This window comes from Ascaphus truei, chromosome 2, assembly GCF_040206685.1.
Source record: "Ascaphus truei isolate aAscTru1 chromosome 2, aAscTru1.hap1, whole genome shotgun sequence".
Taxonomy (NCBI): Eukaryota; Metazoa; Chordata; class Amphibia; order Anura; family Ascaphidae; genus Ascaphus; species Ascaphus truei.
The window spans coordinates 474,589,374-474,615,889 of NC_134484.1; the positions used below are offsets into that span (position 1 = coordinate 474,589,374).

Genomic DNA, 26,516 nt, shown 5'->3' on the forward strand with positions numbered 1-26,516 from the left:
CTCGTATCCGGATCCACGTACGTAGTATCATGGTTGCTTGTCGGATCAACAATACTGTATAGCCTACAGCCAATTGTTATGTTTAAAGCGTAATTGTTCTGATGAAACTAGTTTTCTTGATCAAGCTCGACTTCTGACAAAGAGATTTGAACAATAGAATTACGATGAATAAATTGTTGAAGAGGCCTTCAAGAAAGCGTTTAAACAGGACAGGAAAGTCCTCCTCAGTGATAAGGGTCAAACTTCAAATACCAGCAGAGATACAAAATAAAAATAAGTATTTTAAAGATTCAAAACCCAATGAAATAAACTTGAAGTTGACCAATACTGTCTCTATTGTTGAAGAGTCCGTTGATGATTTAGGCCCTTTGTTCATCTCTAATAATAAAACTTCATATGAGATTTCATCATTTATTACACAATCCAATTAGCACGCTTTAGAAATTTCCTCGCCCGCCATTGGAATATCTTTCAAATGGATCCCATTTGGGGTAAAGTATTACCATCACAACCCAAGATCCATTTTAGTAGAGCTAGGAACGTCCTCTCCTGATGAAGCATGGTCACGTGCGAAACGCGTAGAGGCTTACGTTTTTATTCTTACATTTGAATCGGCTGAATCCGCCTTGGGACGGCATTCTCGCCGGCTGATCTGGAGACCCACTGCACAGGGGTCTCTGCCGAATAATCTCCACATACTGCGGGATTTCCAGCTGTAGATCGGTCTGTCGCAGTTTAATTGTAAGTTTTAGATATTATTGTCTTCTTAAATTACACTACTACAACTTACACTCGATGCGTTGTGTCTTTATATATATACTGTATATATATATCTATATATATATTTCTCAAACCGTTGTATGCCTGTCTGTCTGTCCTGTGTCTCCCTGTCCCTAGGGGCAATCACATTGGACCTTTGGCCCGTCACTCCGCCTCAGGCCAATGAGATGGCTCCCTTGGCCTGCCCGCCCCCGCACACCACTCATTGGCCTGAGGCGGAGTGACAGGCCAAAGGACACACACACACACTCCCTCTGTCCCCCCCCATCACGTGCGCCATCCTGCACCGGCTCCCGGACGGAGGGGAAGCGCGGCGCGGCCCTCCTGCCACAGCCGCCAACTTCAGGCTCCTCCCCCCTCGCTCTCAACCGGCTCCCGGACGGAGGGGAAGCGCGGCACGGCCCTCCTAACCCAGCCGCCAACGCTCCCTTACCTCCCCGGCGCTCCCTGACCTCCCCGGCGCTCCCTAACCTCCCCGGCGCTACCTCCTCGGTCGCTGGGGGGCCAAGCAGCCTCCTCAGATCTGCGCCAGTCCCACTCTCCACCACCTCTCACTCCCGTCGTCTGTGTGTATGGAGAGGGACATTTTACTCCTGCCAACAATTTGTGCCTCACTTTCACCCCTACCCCTGCCCTTCACCCCCCCCTATCCCTGCCCTTCACGCCCCCCTACCCCTGCCCTTCACCCACTCCCTACCCCTGCCCTTCACCCCCCCTACCCCTGCCCTTCACCCCCCCCATCCCTGCCCTTCACCCCCCCACACCCGTGCCCTTCACCCCCCCCTACCCCTGCCCTTCACCCCCCACCCCTGCCCTTCACCCCCCTACCCCTGCCCTTCACCCCCTACCCTTCACCCCCCCTACCCCTGTCCTTCACCCCCCCACCCCTGCCCTTCACCCCGCCTACCCTTGCCCTTCACCCCCCCCACGCCTGCCCTTCACCTTTCCCCTACCCCTGCCCTTCACCTACCCCTGCCCCCCTACCCCTGCCCTTCACCCCCCCTACCCCTGCCCTTAACCCCCCTACCCCTGCCCTTAACCCCCCTACCCCTGCCCTTCACCCCCCCCAAACCCTGCCCTTCACCCCCCCCTACCCCTGCCCTTCACCCCGCACGCCTGCCCTTCACCCACCACATGCCTGCCCTTCACCCCTCCCCTACCCATGCCCTTCACCTACCCCTGCCCCCCCTACCCCTGCCATTCACCCCCCCCCTACCCCTGCCATTCACCCCCCATACCCCTGCCCTTCACCCCCCCCTACCCCTGCCCTTCACCCCCCTTACCCCTGCCCTTCAACCCCCCCTATCCCTGCACTTCAATCCCCTACCCCTGCCCTTCATCCCCCCTAACCCTGCCCTTCACCCCCCCACCCCTGCTCTTCACCCCCCCCTACCCCTGCCCTTCACCGCCCACACTGTACCCCTGCCCTTCATCCCCCACCCCCTACCCCTGCCCTTCACCACCTACCCCTGCCCTTCACCCACCACCCCCTACCCCTGCCCTTCACCCCCCACCCCCTACTCCTGCCCTTCACCCCCTGTCCTTTGCCCCCTATCCCCTACCCCTTCCCTCCCCGCCCCTACCCCTTCCCTTCGCACCCCACCCCCTACCCCTGCCCTTCGCCCCCTACCCCTGCCCTTCGCCCCCCACCCCCTACCCCTGCCCTTCGCCCCCTACCCCTGCCCTTCGCCCGCCACCCCCTACCCCTGCCCTTCGCCACCTGCCCTTCGCCCCCCACCCCCTGGCCGTCACCCCCCACCCCCTGCCCTTCGCCCCCACTCCCTCCCCCTGCCCTTTGCCCCCCACCCCCTCCCCGCCCTTCACCCCCCACCCCCTCCCCGCCCTTCACCCCCCGCACCCACCCCGCCCTTCACGCACCCCCCTTTCCCACCCCGCCCTTCACGCATCCCGCCCCTGCAATCCCGGGCAATGCCGGGTATATCAGCTAGTACTGTATATATACAAGCTCTAGCTTGCATGCACAGTATCTTGGCGTTGATACACAGACCACATGGTCTCTTTTGTCATTCCTGAAACAAATGAAGTAAATATTGTAACATATTTCATTGACCGCACGGGATCCATGTTCCTTGTGTTGTCTTCTGAAGTTCTTTGTAGATAGACTGTGTGTTTCTGTGACCCAGCTGGTGTGTGTGTGTGTGTCTATCTCGTCTCAGGGAATAACTTGCATGCCCTTTCTCTGTACAGATATTCCAGGGTAACTTTGATGACTCCACGCCCGTCGCAAGAAGCTTTGAGAGAATGATCAGTGCTCAATATCTTCGCCTTCTCCCACAAGACTTTCACAATGGCATTTTCCTGCGAGCCGAGGTCCTGGGCTGCGGAGAAGGTATAATATGGAAAGTAATATAAAGATCACTATCAAAGGGTATACTGGGAAGTTACAAGAAGCCAGTCTTTCCATTCTAGCGTTCACTCCTTGGGTTTGTCATTAAATTACATTGTTACTTGTTTACATAGGTACATTTTTACACTGTTAAATAGTTACATTGTTGCATAGTTACATAGATACATAGGTTACATAGTTACCCACAAGGTTACATAGTTACATAGATACACAGGTTACATAGTTACCTACAAGGTTACATAGTTACATAGGTTACATAGTTACATAGGTTACATAGTTACACTGTTACATAGTTATATAGGTTACATAGTTGCATACAAGGTTACAGTACATTGTTACATAGTTACATAGGTTACATTGTTACATAGTTACTGTACATACACGGTTACATAGTTACATTGTTACATAGGTGCCTTATGCAAAATCGTATTTTGTTTCAAATTCAATTGAAACTTTACCACGATTAATATTTGTGAGTGAGGTGGGCATAAAACACAACTGTTACAGGGACCCAGTCTCGGGCCCTAACATGCTGGATGTCGATGTGCAACACAATGTAAGGAAAATGCTGCGCACTGTTTGGCATATTTGTATTTATTTAGCATCGGCTGTGTACACATTGCTTTATACAGATATTCTGCACAATATAGCAAGAGGAACACTTTACAATAATGATACGTTCATCAGATATAATTAAAATATTGGGAGTCCTTGATGGAGAACAAGTTTTAAGGGCACGGCCAAGAGGGCGAGTGCGTTCCAGAGTATGGACTATTCATTGGATTCCGGAAGGTGGGAAGGGAGAATACGCGGGTTCATAGTGAGGGGCAGAGATGCAAACTTAGGGACGGGTGAGACCGGAGCAATACACACAGGAAAGAGAACAGGCGGCATCGAGAAGAGCGCAGGAGGTGACCAAGTACAGAGCGAAAAACAAGATAAGAGACATAAGGAGGGGCAAGGGGGTAAAGAGCCCTGAAGGAGAGGAGAAGCATTTCATAGGCAATACAAAGACCAGTGCCCGGGATACGCTCTTGCTCCGTCCGTTCCCAAATGACTTCCTCTTGCGTCTCATCCAGAGCTTTGCAAGAACAAATACAAAATAACCCTCCCTTATCCCCTTCCTGTAAACACATACAGTGTCCAAAGCGCCCCCCGGTACCGGCACTCCTCCCACGGGGGTGGAAGAGCACTGCCGCGCTGGGCAGTTTCAGTGCCACAATGGGCGGTGTGTGCCGGCCGGACCTCACGGAGTTGTGTGTAATGGAGTCAACGACTGTGGGGACCAATCGGATGAGATCTATTGTGGTAACATTCAAAATGGTTTTCTTGCGCATATCGCTTATTGCAGTTTCCTTACCATTTAATTCTCCTGTGCAAACCGACATTATTTTTTTTAAGGCCAATTCTTCCCCTTTGACTTGTGTAATAATCGTGATTTTTGACGTCCATCCCACCGCAGACCAGGCGATGCATGTGACGCTGGTCAGTCAGGAGATAAGGACTTCTATTTTATTTTTGAAGGATCTATATTACTTCCGTACTCCTCTTCAGTAGGAAATCCAATCGTTTGTCTGCTGACCCTCCAGCCAGAACGTACTCCCCAGTAATCTCCTTCCTGCTCACCACCGTTATCACTTACTGGCTCACCCGATGGACAATAGACTAAGGGGCCTAATCTAGTAACTTCGATCATTTAATAGCATCGTCGGATGTGGTGACATGTGCATAGCTCATGGTATGGAATTTGTGAAAGAACGGTATTCACTAAAGCAAATTTTGCATTTTATTTACCGTTTGTTAAGTAAATTACATACCACACTAGTTTGTATTTGCTTTACAAGTGAAATTTCCCTCCATCAGTCTGTAAGAGCTGCGCAGAGAGAGCTGCATCTCCCTGCGCAGAGAGAGCTGCATCTCCCTGCACAGCTCTTACAGGCGATCTCCCTGCACAGAGAGAGCTGCATCTCCCTGCACAGCTCTTACAGGCAATCTTCCTGCACAGAGAGAGCCGCCTCTCCCTGCACAGCTCTTACAGGCGATCTCCCTGCACAGAGAGAGCTGCATCTCCCTGCACAGCTCTTACAGGCGATTTCCCTGCACAGAGAGCTGCATCTCCCTGCACAGCTCTTACAGGCGATCGCGCCATTTTAATTTTTTAATACATAGGAGTGACGCAGGGGGTCTCCGGAGCTGAACCGCAATCATTTCATGTCTGAGGACCCCCTCCTTCTCGAGGTCCAGGCCTCCGTATCGGGTGCCGGTATCTCCGGCAAGTTTAAATGCCCCGTTCACGTGACCGGGACATTAAACTTGCAGGAGATACCGACACCCCCTACAGGGAACTGTACGTCAGGAAGCAGACATATATGCATACATACATACATACACATACATACCCATACATACGTACATACATACATACAAACATACATACATACTGTACATACACACATACATACACACACATACATACATACATACATACGTATATACATACAAACATACATACTGCTGCGGCCAGCTTTAACCTAACAAATGCCCGTAATTTTCCGGGGCTTTTTTCGGCTGGCGCCGAACTTGGACGGGCGCCAACCGCATCTTCCCCACATTGCGCGCATCTTCCCCACATCTTCCCCTCCCCTCGCGACCCCCTGGCTGCTCTGATTCTGCTTCGCGCAGCTTCGCGCATCTTCCCCGCATCTTACCCCGCTTACCCCTTCAACCTCGGGGATGCCGGCAGAACCCTGGCACGTGTGACCGGCGCCACAGTGACGCGCGGCACGTGTCAGAAACCAGCCGCGTCTGCCCGCACATTGCGGTGGCGGCCGCAGGAGAATAAAGGCGGCCGCCACTGTACATACTGTACATACACATATACATACACACACATACATATATACATACATGCATACATGCATACACACACATATGTACGTACATACATACATACACACACATACATACATACATACATACATACATACACACACACATACATACATACATACACACATACATACACACACATACATACATATATATACATGCATACATGCATACACACACATACACACACATATATACATACAGTACATACTTACACACACATACATACATACACACACATACATACATACATACACACATACATACACACACATACATACATATATATACATGCATACATGCATACACACACATACACACACATATACATACAGTACATACATACATACATACATACATACACACACACACACATACATACACAAATACATACATATCGCTTGGTTTGTCACAGGGGAAACTCACGAATAACCCGCTCTGACTCAGTGTCTTACAAAGGTCACTTTGCAGTTGCCACGCGAAGCAGTCAGGATGAAAGTCCTCTTTTTTGGCCCCCCTTTGAATCACTCCGTTTCTCCCTCTTCGTTCTCCTCGTTGGGTAGGCACAGCCCCCTCGCCGCTGTCTCCCGCCCGCTGGGGCTGTCAGATGTCTCAGTTTCATTGTAAAGCTTCTGGCAATTGCATTGAGGCCTCACAGAGGTGCGATGGAAGCCCGGATTGCTCCGATGGAGCAGATGAGATTGGCTGCGTCTCCTGGGCTCACAGCACCACTCAGCCGAGCAGCAGCTCAAGGTGAGAGCATCCAAAAGGAAACGTTATCCAAACGGTGCGGAGGGCACAGGGCGTTTTAACAATGCACCTCTGGTTTCTCTTTTATGTGCTTCATTTGCACAGCTAACGGTAACGGGCAAGAGCAGGAGCACATAGACCGCCTGGTGGACACGGGTTATTGTGTCACAAATACCCATGTAGCTGGAAAGACTGTAGCAACTTTAAGCAGCAGAGACGGGTAAAAATGAGTTGAAACAGGTGCGCTTGGTGCTGTTTGCTCATAGTTTCCACCCCCTTCCAGTGTTGAACAGGCTATCAGCTCGGGACTGAAACCACCAGGAACCAAGAGCAATCTCTGGCCACATGTCCCAACTCCTCCATCTGGACCTATGTCACCCTATACAAAACAGGTGAGCAATCATGGTCCGAAATAAGAGTGTGAGCAGAGTCCTATGCGTGAGAATTAGAAGTGCCCACCCATTGTGTGGTACGATTTGGTAAAAGAGGAGAGAAAGCAAGGGGACGGGCGTGTGTATGGTTGGATGACAGACTCGAGTGATAAACCTATGAAACAGACACAATAAACACACAGTGAACGGTGTCACGGGAGACCAGGACGTTTAACAAATGTATACAGGGGTCTTTCACCAGGCAAAACAAGGCGGTGGAATAAAATGAGGTTTATTCGGGTAATCCCTTAGCATTAAACCGGGAAACCTCCTCCCTCTTCTCCTAAAACAGTCTGTATATCGTACCACAAGCCCACCGTTGTGAGCAACGAACTAGTAAATATCACAGGGATGTATTCACATGCACACATTCAAACGCTGTCCCGCAGGGGATTTAGCGCTTTATTCAATATGCTATGAAGCCTTTTCCATGTGCTGGAGAAGATTTTAAACTCACTCATTTGAATGGAGCTGATCTCTTCTCCAGCTCTGGGAAGTAACTTAACAGTATGTTGAATATGGGGCTTGGTGGTTTGTAAACATATGGACACCAGGGCATGAGTTGCCCCTTATAATGGGAAGATCTAGAATATTACTCAACACATACTGTAGCATGAGATATTAAAACATTTAAAAAAACATTTAATTCATTCAACATTAAATGCTGGTACTCCTCTGTATTCTTCCAACCCTTTGTGTCCAAGCAATACAGGGGGGGAGGAGGGGGGGGAGGTGTATGGGATAAGGTATGATGCTTTATACACAATTACCCCCACTTTCAAGAACGGAGGTAGAAAATATCGGTGGGATCCATAAATTGTCCAGGGAGAACTCTCTACGGAAAACTTTCATGATGGTACTATGGGAAATAGTAACACCTGCTTAATATTTTTGAGTACCCAGTAATGCTCGAGTTCTTCTGTTTTTATCAAAGGGACCCTCAGGAGGGGATGAACCTAAATTCCCAGGGGGAATTTCTCCTACACCAAAAGGTACAGCCTCATTTTTTAAACTCATTAATGTAGACACAGACATATATTAAGGAAACGTATTTCTATGTCAACGGACAATGTATTTTTTAAATGAATTTATTTCTGTGCACTACAGTACTTGAACTGGGCCATCTTACATGGACACCCATCAGTGTGTGTTCCCAGAACTGGGCCATCTTACATGGACACCCATCAGTGTGTGTTCCCAGAAATGGGCCATCTTACATGGACACCCATCAATGTGTGTTCCCAGAACTGGGCCATCTTACATGGACACCCATCAGTGTGTGTTCCCAGAACTGGGCCATCTTACATGGACACCCATCAGTGTGTGTTCCCAGAACTGGGCCATCTTACATGGACACCCATCAGTGTGTGTTCCCAGAACTGGGCCAACTTACATGCACACCCATCAGTGTGTGTTCCCAGAACTGGGCCATCTTACATGGACACCCATCAGTGTGTGTTCCCAGAACTGGGCCATCTTACATGGACACCTATCACTGTGTGTTCCCAGAACTGGGCCATCTTACATGGACACCCATCAGTGTGTGTTCCCAGAACTGGGCCATCTTACATGGGCACCCATCACTGTGTGTTCCCAGAACTGGGCCATCTTACATGCACACCCATCAGTGTGTGTTCCCAGAACTGGGCCATCTTACATGGACACCCATCAGTGTGTGTTCCCAGAACTGGGCCATCTTACATGGACACCCATCAGTGTGTGTTCCCAGAACTGGGCCATCTTACATGGACACCCATCAGTGTGCGTTCCCAGAACTGGGCCATCTTACATGGACACCCATCAGTGTGCGTTCCCAGAACTGAACCATCTTACATGGACACCCATCAATGTGTGTTCCCAGAACTGGGCCATCTTACATGGACACCCATCAGTGTGTGTTCCCAGAACTGGGCCATCTTACATGGACACCCATCACTGTGTGTTCCCAGAACTGGGCCATCTTACATGGACACCCATCAGTGTGTGTTCCCAGAACTGGGCCATCTTACATGGGCACCCATCACTGTGTGTTCCCAGAACTGGGCCATCTTACATGCACACCCATCAGTGTGTGTTCCCAGAACTGGGCCATCTTACATGGACACCCATCAGTGTGTGTTCCCAGAACTGGGCCATCTTACATGGACACCCATCAGTGTGTGTTCCCAGAACTGGGCCATCTTACATGGACACCCATCAGTGTGCGTTCCCAGAACTGGGCCATCTTACATGGACACCCATCAGTGTGCGTTCCCAGAACTGAACCATCTTACATGGACACCCAACAATGTGTGTTCCCAGAACTGGGTCATCTTACATGGACACCCATCAGTGTGTGTTCCCAGAACTGGGCCATCTTACATGGACACCCATCAGTGTGTGTTCCCAGAACTGGGCCATCTTACATGGACACCCATCAGTGTGTGTTCCCAGAACTTGGCCACCTTACATGGACACCCATCAGTGTGTGTTCCAATAACTGGGCCATCTTACATGGACACCCATCAGTGTGTGTTCCCAGAACTGGGCCATCTTACATGGACACCCATCAGTGTATTTTCCCAGCAGGAAGTTTTAAACTTGAAACGAAAATGTAAAACCCCAGGATAACGGCTGACTGTACTTAGTCCTCTAGAAACGAGCTTTTCTTTTGCATATTGATTGTTGGGTTGAATCTCTCCTCTTTGCAGGTCCATGTGATGGTGCTCTCGGTCTGGAAGATGGCAGAGTATATTACAAACAGCTGTCTGCCTCGTCCCACAAGGAAAATAACCCCCCTGATGCCGGTCGTCTTAACATTGTTCCAAACATGTCAGTCCTTTTTTTCTGCTTCGGTGCATACAACATCCATTCTGATCCCTTCTATCCTTGTCTGACTGTATACCTCTGTACTGTTAGTGAGACAGATGCATGGAGAAATCTCCCTCTGTTTTCTATGTGTTTCTACTTTCAAAACCAAAGCTACCATGTTTTCCTAATCATGTTGGTTTTTGCCATTGGCCACAACACATTACAATGGAATTAGAAAGCTTCAAGCATAGTATATTATTTATAAAATGTTTTACCAGGAAGTAATACATTGAGAGTTACCTCTCGTTTTCAAGTATGTCCTGGACATACAGGCATACCCTGGTTTAAGGACACTCACTTTAAGTACACTCGCGGGTAAGTACATATCGCTCAATAGGTAAATGGCAGCACATCCTGATCAGCAATACCGGCTTCCTACCTGTACCGAAGCTGTGCGCAAGCGGGGAGACTATAGAGCCTGTTACACATGCGTTATTTACATCAGTTCTGCACGTATATAACGATTGCCGTACAGTACATGCATCGATAAGTGGGAAAAAGGTAGTGCTTCACTTTAAGTACATTTTCGCTTTACATACATGCTCTGGTCCCATAGCGTACGTTAATGCGGGGTATGCCTGTAGTTAATATGACAAATATTACATGGTTACAAATACAGTTACATAAATGAACAGGGTATACATTATATACAATACATTGCATGCACAGTTAGAGAAGATGTATATTATAGGCTTATGTAACAGTTACAGACCAGATTAAAATGTGAGACAGCCTTAGTTTTGAAAGAACTTAAACTGGTGGTGGATGTGAGAGTCTCCGGTAGGTTGTTCCAGTTTTGGGGTGCACGGTAAGAGAAGGAGGAACGGCCGGATACTTTGTTGAGCCTTGGGACCATGAACAGTATTTTGGAGTCAAATCTCAGATGATAAGTGCTGCATGTGGTAGGGGTGAGGAGCTTGTTCAGATAGGTGGGTAGCTTGCCCAGAAAGTATTTGAAGGCAAGACAGGAAAGGTGAATTTTGCGCCTAGACTCGAGTGATGACCAATCTAGTTCTTTGAGCATTTCGCAGTGATGTGTGTTGTAGTTGCATTGGAGAACAAAACGGTATATTGAATTGTAGAGGGTGTCAAGTTTGCTAAGGTGGGGTTAGGGTGCCGAGCTACATACTATGTCTCCATAGTCGATAATTGGCATTAGCATCTGCTGTGCAATACGCTTTCTGACCAGCAGGCTTAGGGAGGATTTGTTCCTGTAAAGTACACCTAGTTTGGCATAGGTTTTGGTTGTCAGGGCATCAATGTGCATTCCGAATGTTAAGTGGGAGTCAAACCATATGCCCAGGTATTTAAAACTAGTAACATGAGTTAGGGTGGTGTTAGCGTTGGTTCTGATCTGGAGCTCAGTCACTGGAAGCTTTACAAATTTAGTCTTGGTCCCAAATACCATTGTTATAGTCTTGTCAGTGTTTAAAAACAGTTTTTTTGGGAAATCCAGTTTTCGAGTTTCAAAAAGTCAGACTGAAGTATGTGTTGAAGGTCAGAGAGGCTATGGCTGTGTGCATATAGGATTGTGTCATCTGAATACATTTGTATTGAAGCTTCGTTACAAGCTGTGGGAAGATCATTGATGAACACTGAGAAGAGTAGGGGCCCCAGAACAGAGCCTTGCGGGACACCACTGGTGATATCCAGGAGGTTGGAGTTAGAGCCTGAGATGGACACATGTTGGGATCTACCTGATAGGTAGGACTGAAACCAGTTTAAAGCATGCTTCCCTATTCCAGAGCTCTGGAGTTTGTTAAGCAGGATAGCATGATCAACAGTATCAAAAGCCTTTGCAAAATCTAGGAATATTGCACCAGTGAGTTGACCACGTTCCATTCCACACTGGATTTCATTGCAAACTTTTAGCTGGGTAGTTTCGGTGGAGTGTTTGGGGCGACAGCCAGATGGGAATTGGCTAGGGAAATTTGTCTTGGTATAGTAATCGCTTAGTTGGGAGTGGACACATTTTTCCATGACTTTGGATAGGATTGGGAGAAGGGAGATTGGCCTGTAGTTTGAGACAGTGTTTTTGGCCCCACTTTTGAAGATTGGGACAACTCTAGCAGTTTTCCAGGTCTTAGGGATATGGCCTGCAGACAGGATAAAGTTGACTATGGAAGCAATTGGTTTGGCAATTGCTGGGGCACCAAGTCTTAGGAACCTAGATTGTAGTAAGTCAGGTCCACATTGGCTGCTTAGTTTTAATTTGAGGAGCGCTTGTGTAATCTCCTCTTCGGATACTGGGCCAAATTGAAAATTGTGGGCAGTGTTGGGAGGGGGTGGGGCTATATGGGTACTCCCAGGATGAGATTCAGGTTTGTGGTTTGGGTTGCGTTTCGCTAATAAGTTAGAAGCACACCCCACAAAGTAATCATTGAATGCATTTGCAATGTCGGTGGGGTTTGTCAGAGTAATATCCCCCTTAGTGATATTACTTGGCTGTTTATGGTTAGAAGGCTGGAATATGTTGTTGATAACCTTCCAGAAGTTACTGTAGCTGGGTTTCATGTTTTCTGGAGGAGATTGTCAGAGTAATATTGTGCTTTTGCATGCCTTGTTTGCCTTGTGCACATGTTCCGCAGGCATCTGTAGTGATTGAGATCCTTGGTAGTGCCAGTTACTTTGTGGCTTTTCCACAAGGCATCCCTGAACTGGTAGAGTGCTATAAGGTCAGGTGTAACCCATGGAAGGTGGGCACCCCGTACCCTTATTCTGCGTAGTGGAGCATGGGTATCACAGAGTTTTAAGAATTCGGATTGGAAATAGTCAAGCGCAGAATCAGGGTCGGGAATTAAATCAATTCTGTGCCAAGGGCAGTTGGTAAGGTCATCCAGAAACTGTTGTGGGTTAAAGTTTCTAAATGTTCTAGAGAGGAGAACTTTAGGGCTTGATTGGGGCGGTTTAATTTTCCTTACACAGTGCACTATTGCATGGTCACTGAAAATGTCAGGAAGGATGCCAGAGGATTGGATTCTGCTGGGGTTTGAGGAGAGAATCCAGCCTAGCAAGGAATGGTTGTGCGATTTCAGGTTTGTCCGTGTGGGTTGGGAAATGAGTTGCGATAGGTTAAGGCATTTGATTTGTATCTGGATTTTGTGGTTTTTAGGGTCAAGCCAATTGAAGTTGAAATCCCCAAGAACTAGCAGCTCACTCTTTTCATTCAAAGAGGAAATGGAGCCAAGAAACTGGGTGATATAAGTCAGGGATTGTAGAGGGGCTTTAGGGGGGCGGTAGATGCCAGCAAGCAAGACGGGCTTAGAAAAGGGGAGGCATATTCTGCCAACTAGGATTTCAAAAGAGGGTGGGCTTGGGGGGGCAATTTAGCAGTGTAAGTTGTAAGGTGTCTGCAATATAAAATAACACCCCTCCTCCTCTCTTTGACCTATCTCTCCTAGAAATGGAGTATCCCTGAATGGCGATATTTGCATTGAGAGTTTTAGGGGTTAGCCATGTTTCTGTGAGAACGATGGCTTTGGGTTTATGAATAAGGCACCATGCGCTTAGTTCATCCAGTTTGGGCAGCAGACTCCGGATATTTATATGGGCGAGAGATGGCCCTTTTTGGAATTTGAAGGGGGTATTCTCAGGGGCTATGGGACAGAGTTGAAGTGGGAGGGCCTGGGTTAGATTCAATATCACCTGCTAAAGAGAGTAATAGTATGAGAAGAAATTTGAGTAGTTGTTTGCAAGTTGTAACTTTATGATTTTTGCCATTTGAGTGTGCAGTGGTTGGTGTGCTGGTTTTCAGGGTTCTCCACCAACATTCAGTAGATAGTGCAAGGCTTTTAAGTAATCCAGGGTGTACTGCTGCGGCCAAGTTTATTCGAGCATTTGCCCATTCTTGGCCGCAGCAGTAGCCTGGCGCGCGCCCGAGTGTGACGGGCGCGCGCCGAAGCAGCGGAAGAGCGCCCTCCGATCGGGGCGCTCTCCCTACCGCTGCCGGGTCCGCCGGGTCCCCTGGAACCCCCTGCCGCTGTCCCGCGATCGCGGGACACCAGGGCTCCCTCAGGGAGCCCCTGGACGTGCGTGCAGGGGGCGCACGCTCCCGAAGATGCGTGACCGCGCGTCTATGACGCGCGGCACGCCGAGGGGCGGCCACTAGCAAGCCGGGAAATCTCCCGGCTTGCGGTACCGACCACACTGCAATAAAGTGTGTCGGTACTGTATGGTGATGTTGGACGTGGGCCAGGAGGGAGGCGTTTGTAGTGGATAGAGAGAGTAACATTTCAATGAGGCCACGAGAAAGAACAAAGTGGAAGTAAAAAGCAGGTTCATTATGCCAGAGGTAGGTAATGCTGCATGGAGCTGTTTTGAGCCAAGTGTGTGTGTGTGCGCAGACTAAACATCAGGGATCATAGTGTGGTCAGAATAACTCACTGTTTGTTGCCTTGTGTTGAAGAGTTTGCAGAAGGATGCAGTCCCCAGTCACCTCTAGTCAAACTATAGTCTAACTATATATTCTCACTTAAAAGCTCACTTTAACATGCCTCACTATATAGTGCCAATGCAGTCCCTGCTAATGCAGAGGGGGTATTGGTTTTATACAGCTATAGCAGTACCATGACTCCACGCTCCCCAATAAATCAGCTTGTTCCAGTTGGTCAATTAGCACAATTAACACAATTATCACAACATGACATGGTGACCAAACGTCATGGTCACATCTACAGGATATGGCACTATATGACACCATCTACATGGGGACATCTATATAACACCATCCGTGGACATGTCCAGCCTTAACAGAGCATAGAATTATTCAAACCAATGGTACCATTATTCGTAACCCTGTCCCTCCCAGCCAGACAAGATTTCATGAATACCCAGTGTTTTATAAAAGGAAGTGGTATGAAACAATTCTTAATGTATTTAACATTGGGAATACATCTATTGGGGCCATATTGTGCTTGGAAAGCATCAATGGAGAAAGGCTTCCAAAAAACAAATCCATTTTTCTGTCAATAAAAAGTGAAACCGTACGTGTGTGACAGAATGCGGAGGGACTGTGGACCTGTAAATGAAACCGTACGTGTGTGACAGAATGCGGAGGGACTGTGGACCTGTACATGAAACCGTACGTGTGTGACAGAATGCGGAGGGACTGTGGACCTGTACATGAAACCGTACGTGTGTGACAGAATGCGGAGGGACTTGTGGACCTGTACATGAAACCGTACGTGTGTGACAGAATGCGGAGGGACTGTGGACCTGTACATGAAACCGTACGTGTGTGACAGAATGCGGAGGGATTGTGGATCTGTACATGAAACCGTACGTGTGTGACAGAATGCGGAGGGACTGTGGACCTGTAAATGAAACCGTACGTGTGTGACAGAATGCGGGGGACTGTGGACCTGTACATGAAACCGTACGAGTGTGACAGAATGTGGAGAGACTGTGGACCTGTACATGAAACCGTACGAGTGTGACAGAATGTGGAGAGACTGTGGACCTGTACATGAAACTGTACGTGTGTGACAGAATGTGGAGAGACTGTGGACCTGTACATGAAACCGTACGAGTGTGACAGAATGTGGAGAGACTGTGGACCTGTACATGAAACCGTACGAGTGTGACAGAATGTGGAGAGACTGTGGACCTGTAAATGAAACCGTACGAGTGTGACAGAATGTGGAGAGACTGTGGACCTGTACATGAAACAGTACGTGTGTGACAGAATGCGGAGGGACTGTGGACCTGTACATGAAACCGTACGTGTGTGACAGAATGCGGAGGGACTGTGGACCTGTACATGAAACCATACGTGTGTGACAGAATGCGGGGGAACTGTGGACCTGTAAATGAAACCGTACGTGTGTGACAGAATGCGGAGGGACTGTGGACCTGTAAATGAAACCGTACGTGTGTGACAGAATGCGGGGGGTCTGTGGACCTGTACATGAAACCGTACGAGTGTGACAGAATGTGGAGAGACTGTGGACCTGTACATGAAACCGTATGTGTGTGACAGAATGTGGAGAGACTGTGGACCTGTACATGAAACCGTACGTGTGTGACAGAATGCGGAGGGACTGTGGACCTGTACATGAAACCGTACGTGTGTGACAGAATGCGGAGGGACTGTGGACCTGTACATGAAACCGTACGTGTGTGACAGAATGCGGAGGGATTGTGGATCTGTACATGAAACCGTACGTGTGTGACAGAATGCGGAGGGACTGTGGACCTGTAAATGAAACCGTACGTGTGTGACAGAATGCGGGGGGACTGTGGACCTGTACATGAAACCGTACAAGTGTGACAGAATGTGGAGAGACTGTGGACCTGTACATGAAACCGTACGTGTGTGACAGAATGTGGAGAGACTGTGGACCTGTACATGAAACCGTACAAGTGTGACAGAATGTGGAGAGACTGTGGACCTGTACATGAAACCGTACGAGTGTGACAGAATGTGGAGAGACTGTGGACCTGTAAATGAAACCGTACGAGTGTGACAGAATGTGGAGAGACTGTGGACCTGTACATGAAACCGTACGTGTGTGACAGAATGCGGAGGGACTGTGGACCTGTAAATGAAACCGTACGTGTGTGACAGAATGCGGGGGGTCTGTGGACCTGTACATGAAACCGTACGAGTGTGACAGAATGTGGAGAGACTGTGGACCTGTACATGAAACCGTATGTGTGTGACAGAATGTGGAGAGACTGTGGACCTGTACATGAAACCGTACGTGTGTGACAGAATGCGGAGGGACTGTGGACCTGTAAATGAAACCGTACGAGTGTGACAGAATGTGGAGAGACTGTGGACCTGTACATGAAACCGTACGTGTGTGACAGAATGCGGAGGGACTGTGGACCTGTAAATGAAACCGTACGTGTGTGACAGAATGCGGGGGGTCTGTGGACCTGTACATGAAACCGTACGAGTGTGACAGAATGTGGAGAGACTGTGGACCTGTACATGAAACCGTATGTGTGTGACAGAATGTGGAGAGACTGTGGACCTGTACATGAAACCGTACGTGTGTGACAGAATGCGGAGGGACTGTGGACCTGTACATGAAACCGTACGTGTGTGACAGAATGCGGAGGGACTGTGGACCTGTACATGAAACCGTACGTGTGTGACAGAATGTGGAGAGACTGTGGACCTGTACATGAAACCGTACGAGTGTGACAGAATGTGGAGAGACTGTGGACCTGTACATGAAACCGTACGTGTGTGACAGAATGCGGAGGGACTGTGGACCTGTAAGTGAAACCGTACGTGTGTGACAGAATGCGGAGGGACTGTGGACCTGTACATGAAACCGTAGTGGGGCTCCATACCCCCCGGCCGTACCATCACATGTCAACCACCGGGAATAACCAATGAATTGCCAATTATACATCCGTACAATTATAAAATGTGTGGACATGGGATAGGATGGTTTCCCCAAAACATGGACTAGCAGGAGATCCCTGAGGAGAGAGTAACACTATGCTGTCAAGGGAGGGATCCTCTAAATGGATATTATGATAGTATCACACACTGTTATAAAAGTAATAGGCTCTTCGGTAATGCAGCCGCCTCTTCTTGAAGAGTTACACAAGACGTCTTTTCTATACACTTTGTAGACGCGAGCGCTGTTATTCTCAGTCGGCGTTATCACAACAAGCTTTCCTTTCCCTAACTTTAGACTGAACATTGTGCCAGGATGGAGCCCGCTGGGCACGGACAGAAAACCATACTTCCAAATAGACTTCCTCCAGCCCACCTTCATCTCTGCCATCGTCACACAGGGCGGCAGGCAGTCAGGTGGCTACATCACCAAATACCGGCTCATGTACAGTCCTAATGGGCTTCTGTATCACAATTACACTGCGGGAATGGGTCGCTCTCCCCAGGATACCGAGGTAGGGTCCATTTGTGTTTTCTTTTAGTGCCTACGGTGTGACACTATTTTGCCTGTATCTGTGATGCTAGTTATTTCTTGCCTTATAAGACAATATAACATGTCATAGTTAGATAGATCATTAAGGGACCATTCCTGATTGAGTGGACTGGGGGTCTTTGAAGTGGGAGAGCTAAGTTTGAGACCCAATGCCACCTTATTGTGAGCCTTGCCAAAGATCTCTTGAGGAAGATTCCAGGTGATCACACCATGATCCCGTGTGATCAAGTCAATGGCAGCTAATGTGGGATCGTGGTGTGTTAAGCCATATTGCAGGTTAGTAAAATCCTAGTACAGGGCTATGCATCCTGTCCGGGCTTTACAGAAATATTGCTGTTATCAGAATGTGTGAATGAAATGAAGAATACAGAATGGCGGATCTGTGTGAGAGGATAAGGCCGAGTCCATGCTCCCTGCTTGCTCGCTGAGGCGCGCTGAGGCTCAGGGAAAGCAGATGCTTTCCCTGGCCTTGCGGTTGCTTACCGCACGTGCTGTCAGGGGGCGGGCGGGGGGCGGCACGTCACTGGCCGGGGGCGGGCCAGTGACGTCACGGAGCTGGTTTGCTCTCATTGGGCGAACCGCTCACGTGACCGTCCTGTCGCGCCGGCAAGCGGGGAAATGTTAAATTCCCCTAAGACCTACGCTTCCGCGCGCTTGCGGAAGCATAGGTGAGCCCCTACTAAAGCCGCTCCAATTGCGGCTGTACGGGCTCAGTGCTGAGTGGGAGCGCGCGTTAGCGCGCTTCCGCCAGCAAGCAGGGAACATGGCCGAGGCCTAATATATATATATATATATATTCCAGGAAATGATTCAGTACCAAAGGGTTCTTTACAGTAAGGGCAGTTACAATGTGGGATTCATTACCCATGGAGACTGGGATGGCAGATACATAAGATATGTTCAAAGAGGTTGGACATCTTTTTAGAAAGAAAAGGTATACAGGGATATACCAAATAAGTAAACATGGGAAGGATGTTGATTCAGGGAGTAATAGGAGTCAGGAAGGAATATTTTTCCCCTTATGAGATATCATTGGATGATGTGTCACTGGGGTTTTCTGTTTGATTTCCTCTGGCTCAATATACTATAAGGACGGATATAAGATAAAGTATCTGTCGTCTAAATGTAGCACAGGTTGAACTTGATGGACGTACGTCTTTTTTCAACCTCATCTACTATGTAACTGTGTAACTGAGTAACAATGTAACTGTGTGATGTGCACTGACACCCAAAAGCTGCATTCAGGCATAATATGTATGTATAAAATATGCAGATTCCTGTTTCTTTCCAATTTTCTTGAATGATATGTTATTATTTAATAAATTCGCTGAAAATACACTCTGACGTACGCACAATATGCTCTCCTTGGCTTTTACTATACAAAACACTCAATGCATGCGCCATGGCAGAAGGCTCCATTCCCAGCCGTTCTGTATCATAGCAATGAAACCAATACACTATACTGACACAGTAAGACAAACAATAATCCCCAGTGAAACATTTGCCAATTCTCATACGAGAAAGAGAAAGCCCTTCTTGACTCCAGTAATGGCAATCAGATCCCTCGCTGGCAATCAGATCCCTCGCTGGCAATCAGATCTATTCCTGGCAATCAGATCCCTCCCTGGCAATCAGATCCCTCCCTGGCAATCAGATCTATTCCTGGCAATCAGATCCCTCCCTGGCAATCAGATCCCTCGCTGGCAATCAGATCCATTCGTGGCAATCAGATCCCTCACTGGCAATCAGATTCCTCGCTGGCAATCAGATCCCTTGCTAGCAATCCGATACCTCCCTGGCAATCAGATCCATTCCTGACAATCAGATCCATTCCTGGCAATCAGATCCATTCCTGGCAATCAGATTCCTCCCTGGCAATCAGATCCCTCGCTGGCAATCAGATCCCTCCCTGACAATCAGATCCCTCCCTGACAATCAGATACCTCGCTAGCAATCAGATCCCTCCCTGGCAATCAGATCAATTCCTGGCAATTAGATCCCTCCCTGGCAATCAAATCCCTCCCTAGCATTCAGATTAATTCCTGGCATTCAGATCCCTCCCTGGCAATCAAATCCCTCGCTGGCAATCAGATCCATTCCTGGCAATCAGATCTCTCCCTGACAATCAGATCCCTCGCTAGCAATCAGAACCCTCCCTGGCAATCAGATCCATTCCTGGCAATCAGATTTATTCCTGGCAATCAGATCCCTCCCTGGCAATCAGATCCCTCGCTGGCAATCAGATCCATTCGTGGCAATCAGATCCCTCACTGGCAATCAGATTCCTCGCTGGCAATCAGATCCTGCGCTGGCAATCAGATCCCTCCCTGGCAATCAGATCCCTTGCTAGCAATCCGATACCTCCCTGGCAATCAGATCCATTCCTGACAATCAGATCCATTCCTGGCAATCAGATCCATTCCTGGCAATCAGATTCCTCCCTGGAAATCAGATCCCTCGCTGGCAATCAGATCCCTCCCTGACAATCAGATCCCTCCCTGACAATCAGATACCTCGCTAGCAATCAGATCCCTCCCTGGCAATCAGATCAATTCCTGGCAATTAGATCCCTCCCTGGCAATCAAATCCCTCCCTAGCATTCAGATTAATTCCTGGCATTCAGATCCCTCCCTGGCAATCAAATCCCTCGCTGGCAATCAGATCCATTCCTGGCAATCAGATCTCTCCCTGACAATCAGATCCCTCGCTAGCAATCAGATCCCTCCCTGGCAATCAGATCAATTCCTGGCAATTAGATCCCTCCCTGGCAATCAAATCCCTCCCTAGCATTCAGATTAATTCCTGGCATTCAGATCCCTCCCTGGCAATCAAATCCCTCGCTGGCAATCAGATCCATTCCTGGCAATCAGATCTCTCCCTGACAATCAGATCCCTCGCTAGCAATCAGAACCCTCCCTGGCAATCAGATCCATTCCTGGCAATCAGATTTATTCCTGGCAATCAGATCCCTCCCTGGCAATCAGATCCCTCGCTGGCAATCAGATCCATTCGTGGCAATCAGATCCCTCACTGGCAATCAGATTCCTCGCTGGCAATCAGATCCTGCGCTGGCAATCAGATCCCTCCCTGGCAATCAGATCCCTTGCTAGCAATCCGATACCTCCCTGGCAATCAGATCCATTCCTGACAATCAGATCCATTCCTGGCAATCAGATCCATTCCTGGCAATCAGATTCCTCCCTGGCAATCAGATCCCTCGCTGGCAATCAGATCCCTCCCTGACAATCAGATCCCTCCCTGACAATCAGATACCTCGCTAGCAATCAGATCCCTCCCTGGCAATCAGATCAATTCCTGGCAATTAGATCCCTCCCTGGCAATCAAATCCCTCCCTAGCATTCAGATTAATTCCTGGCATTCAGATCCCTCCCTGGCAATCAAATCCCTCGCTGGCAATCAGATCCATTCCTGGCAATCAGATCTCTCCCTGACAATCAGATCCCTCGCTAGCAATCAGAACCCTCCCTGGCAATCAGATCCATTCCTGGCAATCAGATTTATTCCTGGCAATCAGATTCCTCGCTGGCAATCAAATCCCTCGCTGGCAATCAGATCCATTCCTAGCAATCAAATCCCTCACTGGCAGTCAGATCCATTCCTGACAATCAGATCCCTCCCTGGCAATCAGATCCATTCCTGGCAATCAGATCCCTCGCTGGCAATCAGATCCATTCCTGGCAATCAGATCCCTCGCTGGCAATCAGATTCATTCCTGGCAATCAGATCCCTCCCTAGCAATCAGATCCCTCGCTAGCAATCAGATCCCTCCCTGGCAATCAGATCCATTCCTGGCAATCAGATCCCTCCCTGGCAATCAGATCCATTCCTGGCAATCAGATCCCTCACTGGCAATCAGATCCCTCACTGGCAATCAGATTCCTCCCTGGCAATCAAATCCCTCACTAGCAATCAGATCCCTCCCTGGCAATCAGATCCATTTCTGGCAATCAGATCCCTCACTGGCAATCAGATCCCTCACTGGCAATCAGATCTATCCCTGGCAATCAAATCCCTCACTAGCAATCAGATCCCTCCCTGGCAATCAGATCCATTTCTGGCAATCAGATCTCTCCCTGGCAATCAGATCCATTCCTGGCAATCAGATCCCTCCCTGGCAATCAAATCCCTCGCCGGCAGTCAGATCCATTCCTGGCAATCAAATCCCTCACTGGCAATCAAATCCATTCCTGACAATCAGATCCCTCCCTGGCAATCAGATCCATTCCTGGCAATCAGATCCATTCCTGGCAATAAGATCCCTTGCTGGCAATCAGATCCATTCCTGGCAATCATCCCTCGCTGGCAATCAGATCCATTCCTGACAATCAGATCCCTCCCTGGCAATCAGATCCTTCGCTGGCAATCAGATCCCTCGCTGGCAATCAGATCCATTCCTGACAATCAGATCCCTCCCTGGCAATCAGATCCCTCCCTGGCAATCAGATCCATTCCTGACAATCAGATCCCTCCCTGGCAATCATCCCTCCCTGGCAATCAGATCCCTCCCTGGCAATCAGATACCTCCCGCTCTTCCTGTTTTCAGAATATCCCTGAATACATTTTCCTTTATAAAAAGGACCCCTATCCATCTTAAAGATATTTACTGTGCCCGCTGTTACCGTGCCCGCTGTTACTGTGCCCGCTGTTACTGTGCCCGCTGTTACAGTGCCTGCTGTTACAGTGCCCGCTGTTACTGTGCCCGCTGTTTCTGTGCCCGCTGTTACTGTGCCCGCTGTTACTGTGCCCATGCAGAGAAGGGTTTCCTCACTAATCTGGCCTGTAACATACTGTATGGGTCCTTTATAGACCTAAAAGCATCCACCATCAACAGCACTTGTGGGCCCTCCGTCTCCTAACCTCACTGTCTTTACTGGGTTAGGTCTTTGAGGCCAATACTGATAGTAACACTCCGGTGAGACGGGAGCTGCGCCGCGCCCTGCTGACCCGCTTTCTGCGCATCTTTCCCATGGAGTATCGCAAGACCATCTACCTGCGGAGCGAGGTGCTCGGCTGCCCCTACGGTGAGATTCCATACTGACTTCATTTCTAAGAAAGGAGGGGAGATATCGGCCCATATACGCTAAGCAGCACTTCTGCTACCTTAATAATAACTTTATTCCATATAGCACCTGTCTCCCAATGCGACGTCACAATTGCAGTATAGCGCGCATTACGTAGCGCATCAGATTTTGCAGGCCTGAGTCACTGGCCAGAGGAGCTTGCAATCTATATTTTTGGTGCCTGAGGCTCAGGGAGATTAAGTGACTCGCCCACGAAACTGGCACCAGGAATTGAACCAGGCTCCTCTGCTTGATACTCAGACTCAGACTCAGTGTCCTTACTCACTGAACCAACGCGTCTTCTCCACCTTCCTTCCAAGCAATGGGCTGTGATAACGTGTCTTCCAGCACCTATGTAAGAAGACTGCTTAGTAAATATGGGCCATAATGACAACATTTAGGATTCTAATGGGATAGATACAGAATAAACAAATCAGCCCTGCTTAATGTAGTCAGTGGTTGTGTATCAGAAGGTCCTCTCTCCCACGTGGAGAGAATGTAAAAGGCACAGAGAACATTTCCACTGACGGATTTATCTCTCAGCTGCTGTAGCAAACAAAGCAAAAACCCAGAAGCCCGGGTCTGAAAATAATGAGTTAGTGCTCCTCTTTAGTAACAATAAGTTTGATTATTACCTCAATTGTTTTATTATGCAAATACTTTACTAAAGTCTCCTGGCTCTGAAACTGGTCCATACTGGTACAATCCTTCTCTTCACTGATAAATAGGGCTCTGAAACTGGTCCATACTGGTACAATCCTTCTCCTCACTGATAAATAGGGCTCTGAAACTGGTCCATACTGGTACAATCCTTCTCTTCCGTGAGAAATAGGGCTCTGTAACTGGTCCATACTGGTACAATCCTTCTCCTCACTGATAAATAGGGCTCTGAAACTGGTCCATACTGGTACAATCCTTCTCTTCCGTGAGAAATAGGGCTCTGTAACTGGTCCATACTGGTACAATCCTTCTCCTCACTTATAAATAGGGCTCTGTAACTAGTCCATACTGGTACAATCCTTCTCCTCACTTATAAATAGGGCTCTGTAACTGGTCCATACTGGTACAATCCTTCTCCTCACTGATAAATAGGGCTCTGAAACTGGTCAATACTGGTACAATCCTTCTCCTCACTGAGAAATAGGGCTCTGTAACTGGTCCATACTGGTACAATCCTTCTCTTCACTGATAAATAGGGCTCTGAAACTGGTCCATACTGGTACAATCCTTCTCCTCACTGATAAATAGGGCTCTGAAACTGGTCAATACTGGTAAAATCCTTCTCCTCACTGATAAATAGGGCTCTGTAACTGGTCCATACTGGTACAATCCTTCTCCTCACTGATAAATAGGGCTCTGTGACTGGTCCATATTGGTACAATCCTTCTCCTCACTTATAAATAGGGCTCTGTAACTGGTCCATACTGGTACAATCCTTCTCCTCACTGATAAATAGGGCTCTGAAACTGGTCCATACTGGTACAATCCTTCTCTTCCATGAGAAATAGGGCTCTGTTACTTGTCCATACTGGTACAATCCTTCTCCTCACTTATAAATAGGGCTCTGTGACTGGTCCATATTGGTACAATCCTTCTCCTCACTGATAAATAGGGCTCTGAAACTGGTCCATACTGGTACAATCCTTCTCTTCCATGAGAAATAGGGCTCTGTTACTTGTCCATACTGGTACAATCCTTCTCCTCACTTATAAATAGGGCTCTGTAACTGGTCCATACTGGTACAATCCTTCTCCTCACTGATAAATAGGGCTCTGTAACTGGTCCATACTGGTACAATCCTTCTTTGAAAAATAGGGCCCTGAAACTGGTCCATACTGGTACAATCCTTCTCCTCACTGAGAAATAGGGCTCTGTTACTGGTCCATACTGGTACAATCCTTCTCCTCACTGATAAATAGGGCTCTGTTACTGGTCCATACTGGTACAATCCTTCTCACTGATAAATAGGGCTCTGAAACTGGTCCATACTGGTACAATCCTTCTCACTGATAAATAGGGCTCTGTTACTGGTCCATACTGGTACAATCCTTCTCACTGATAAATAGGGCTCTGTTACTGGTCCATACTGGTACAATCCTTCTTTGAGAAACAGGGCGCTGTTTACGCTGTGACTTTCCCCCCAGTTTTTGGGGAGATTGATTACTTGCACACATTTCCTCTATGGAGAGCTTTGGTGGATAGGACTATATATGGTATATATTATATGGTATATAAGTACAGTTTAGTGGGTTGTTACACTGAATAATAACGTCTGCATGTTCTGTCTGCTCTATCACAGACAATATCACTAAAGCATCTTCAAAGTCACCTGAAAATGACCTCTTAACTCTTTGTGGCCCGGCATGTTTTTTTTAGAAGAGCCCACTGTGACCTCAGTACCAGAGAGCCCCAGTTCTGGGACCCCAATATCTGTCATTGTCACCCGCTCCGGTGAGGCGAAGCCATCTCGCTGCCAGCACGGGCAGTTTGAGTGTCGCAGCGGTGAGTGCCTCGATGCCTCCAGCGCTCTGTGTGACGGGAGAGCGGACTGCCGGGATTTCTCTGACGAGGAGGGATGTGGTAAGTACACAGCCAGGGCCCCAGCTTCACCAGTCAGGGTTTGAATCCTAGTGTGGGAATCTCTCGTTACCGTATGACCGTATTCTCCGGGAGCCGGGGTTACTAGTAATAACTTTATTTCATATAGTGCATTTCTGCCGGTGGGGCTCACCGCGCCTCCCAATGACAATATAGAACGCGGTACCCAGCGCTGTACGTAGAGTTACACAGGCGGCGCCTGCCCCGATAAGCTTACAACCTAGGTTTGTTTTTTTAAAGAAACATAGGGGGTTAATTTAAGTTTTTTTTAGGGTAAGGCGCTTACCTTGGCGGTGAAGTGGCCGGCAGTAGAAGCTTCCGGTGGTGGAATGAGTCGCAGCGAAACGGACGCGACCAAATGTCCTAGACCGCATTTGTGAAGCAAATAAATTTTATGATTATCTCAATATAGTCATTATACAAGTTATAGGATTTAGCAATATTACTTATTCACATTCCCTTGATCATATTTTGTGATTACCTGCACTATACAGGTTAGATTACCTTGATGTTATTTAGACTAGGTTTATACATCTAGGGAATCATATGTGCTCAGTATCTGTTTATCTAGAGATTTTGGTGTTGGAGGGGTGTTAATTAGGGAAGTACCACAGAACATTTCTATCTTGAAGAAGGGGCGTCAGAGGCCCCAAAACATGCGTTGCCCCCCTACTTTTTTCACCCTACATTTTTTACGTGTATTATACGTTTTTCCTGCCTTTTCCCCTCCTTTTGTCGTCACATTGTTGTTATCCTCCATCCCCCTTTTTTTCACCCCCAACCACTCCCTTCCCTCCACATTATTGTAGTTGTTGTTTCGCGAGATGTGATCTCCAGACCCTGCATTTGGGGATATTGTACA

General features: G+C 48.2%; 1 protein-coding gene across 1 annotated transcript in view; it reads left to right on the forward strand.

Moving 5' to 3' along the window:
- Positions 1-26,516, forward strand: part of LOC142488297 (SCO-spondin-like) — a 403,111-nt gene that overhangs the window by 192,192 nt on the left and 184,403 nt on the right. The window contains exons 44-54 of the mRNA XM_075588669.1: positions 2,989-3,130; positions 4,289-4,456; positions 6,601-6,790; positions 7,071-7,179; positions 8,153-8,210; positions 9,909-10,033; positions 14,035-14,054; positions 17,533-17,551; positions 17,659-17,937; positions 22,876-23,017; positions 25,433-25,636. Coding sequence (XP_075444784.1) covers positions 2,989-3,130; positions 4,289-4,456; positions 6,601-6,790; positions 7,071-7,179; positions 8,153-8,210; positions 9,909-10,033; positions 14,035-14,054; positions 17,533-17,551; positions 17,659-17,937; positions 22,876-23,017; positions 25,433-25,636 — 1,456 coding nt within the window. The remainder of the gene's footprint in view (positions 1-2,988; positions 3,131-4,288; positions 4,457-6,600; positions 6,791-7,070; positions 7,180-8,152; positions 8,211-9,908; positions 10,034-14,034; positions 14,055-17,532; positions 17,552-17,658; positions 17,938-22,875; positions 23,018-25,432; positions 25,637-26,516) is intronic.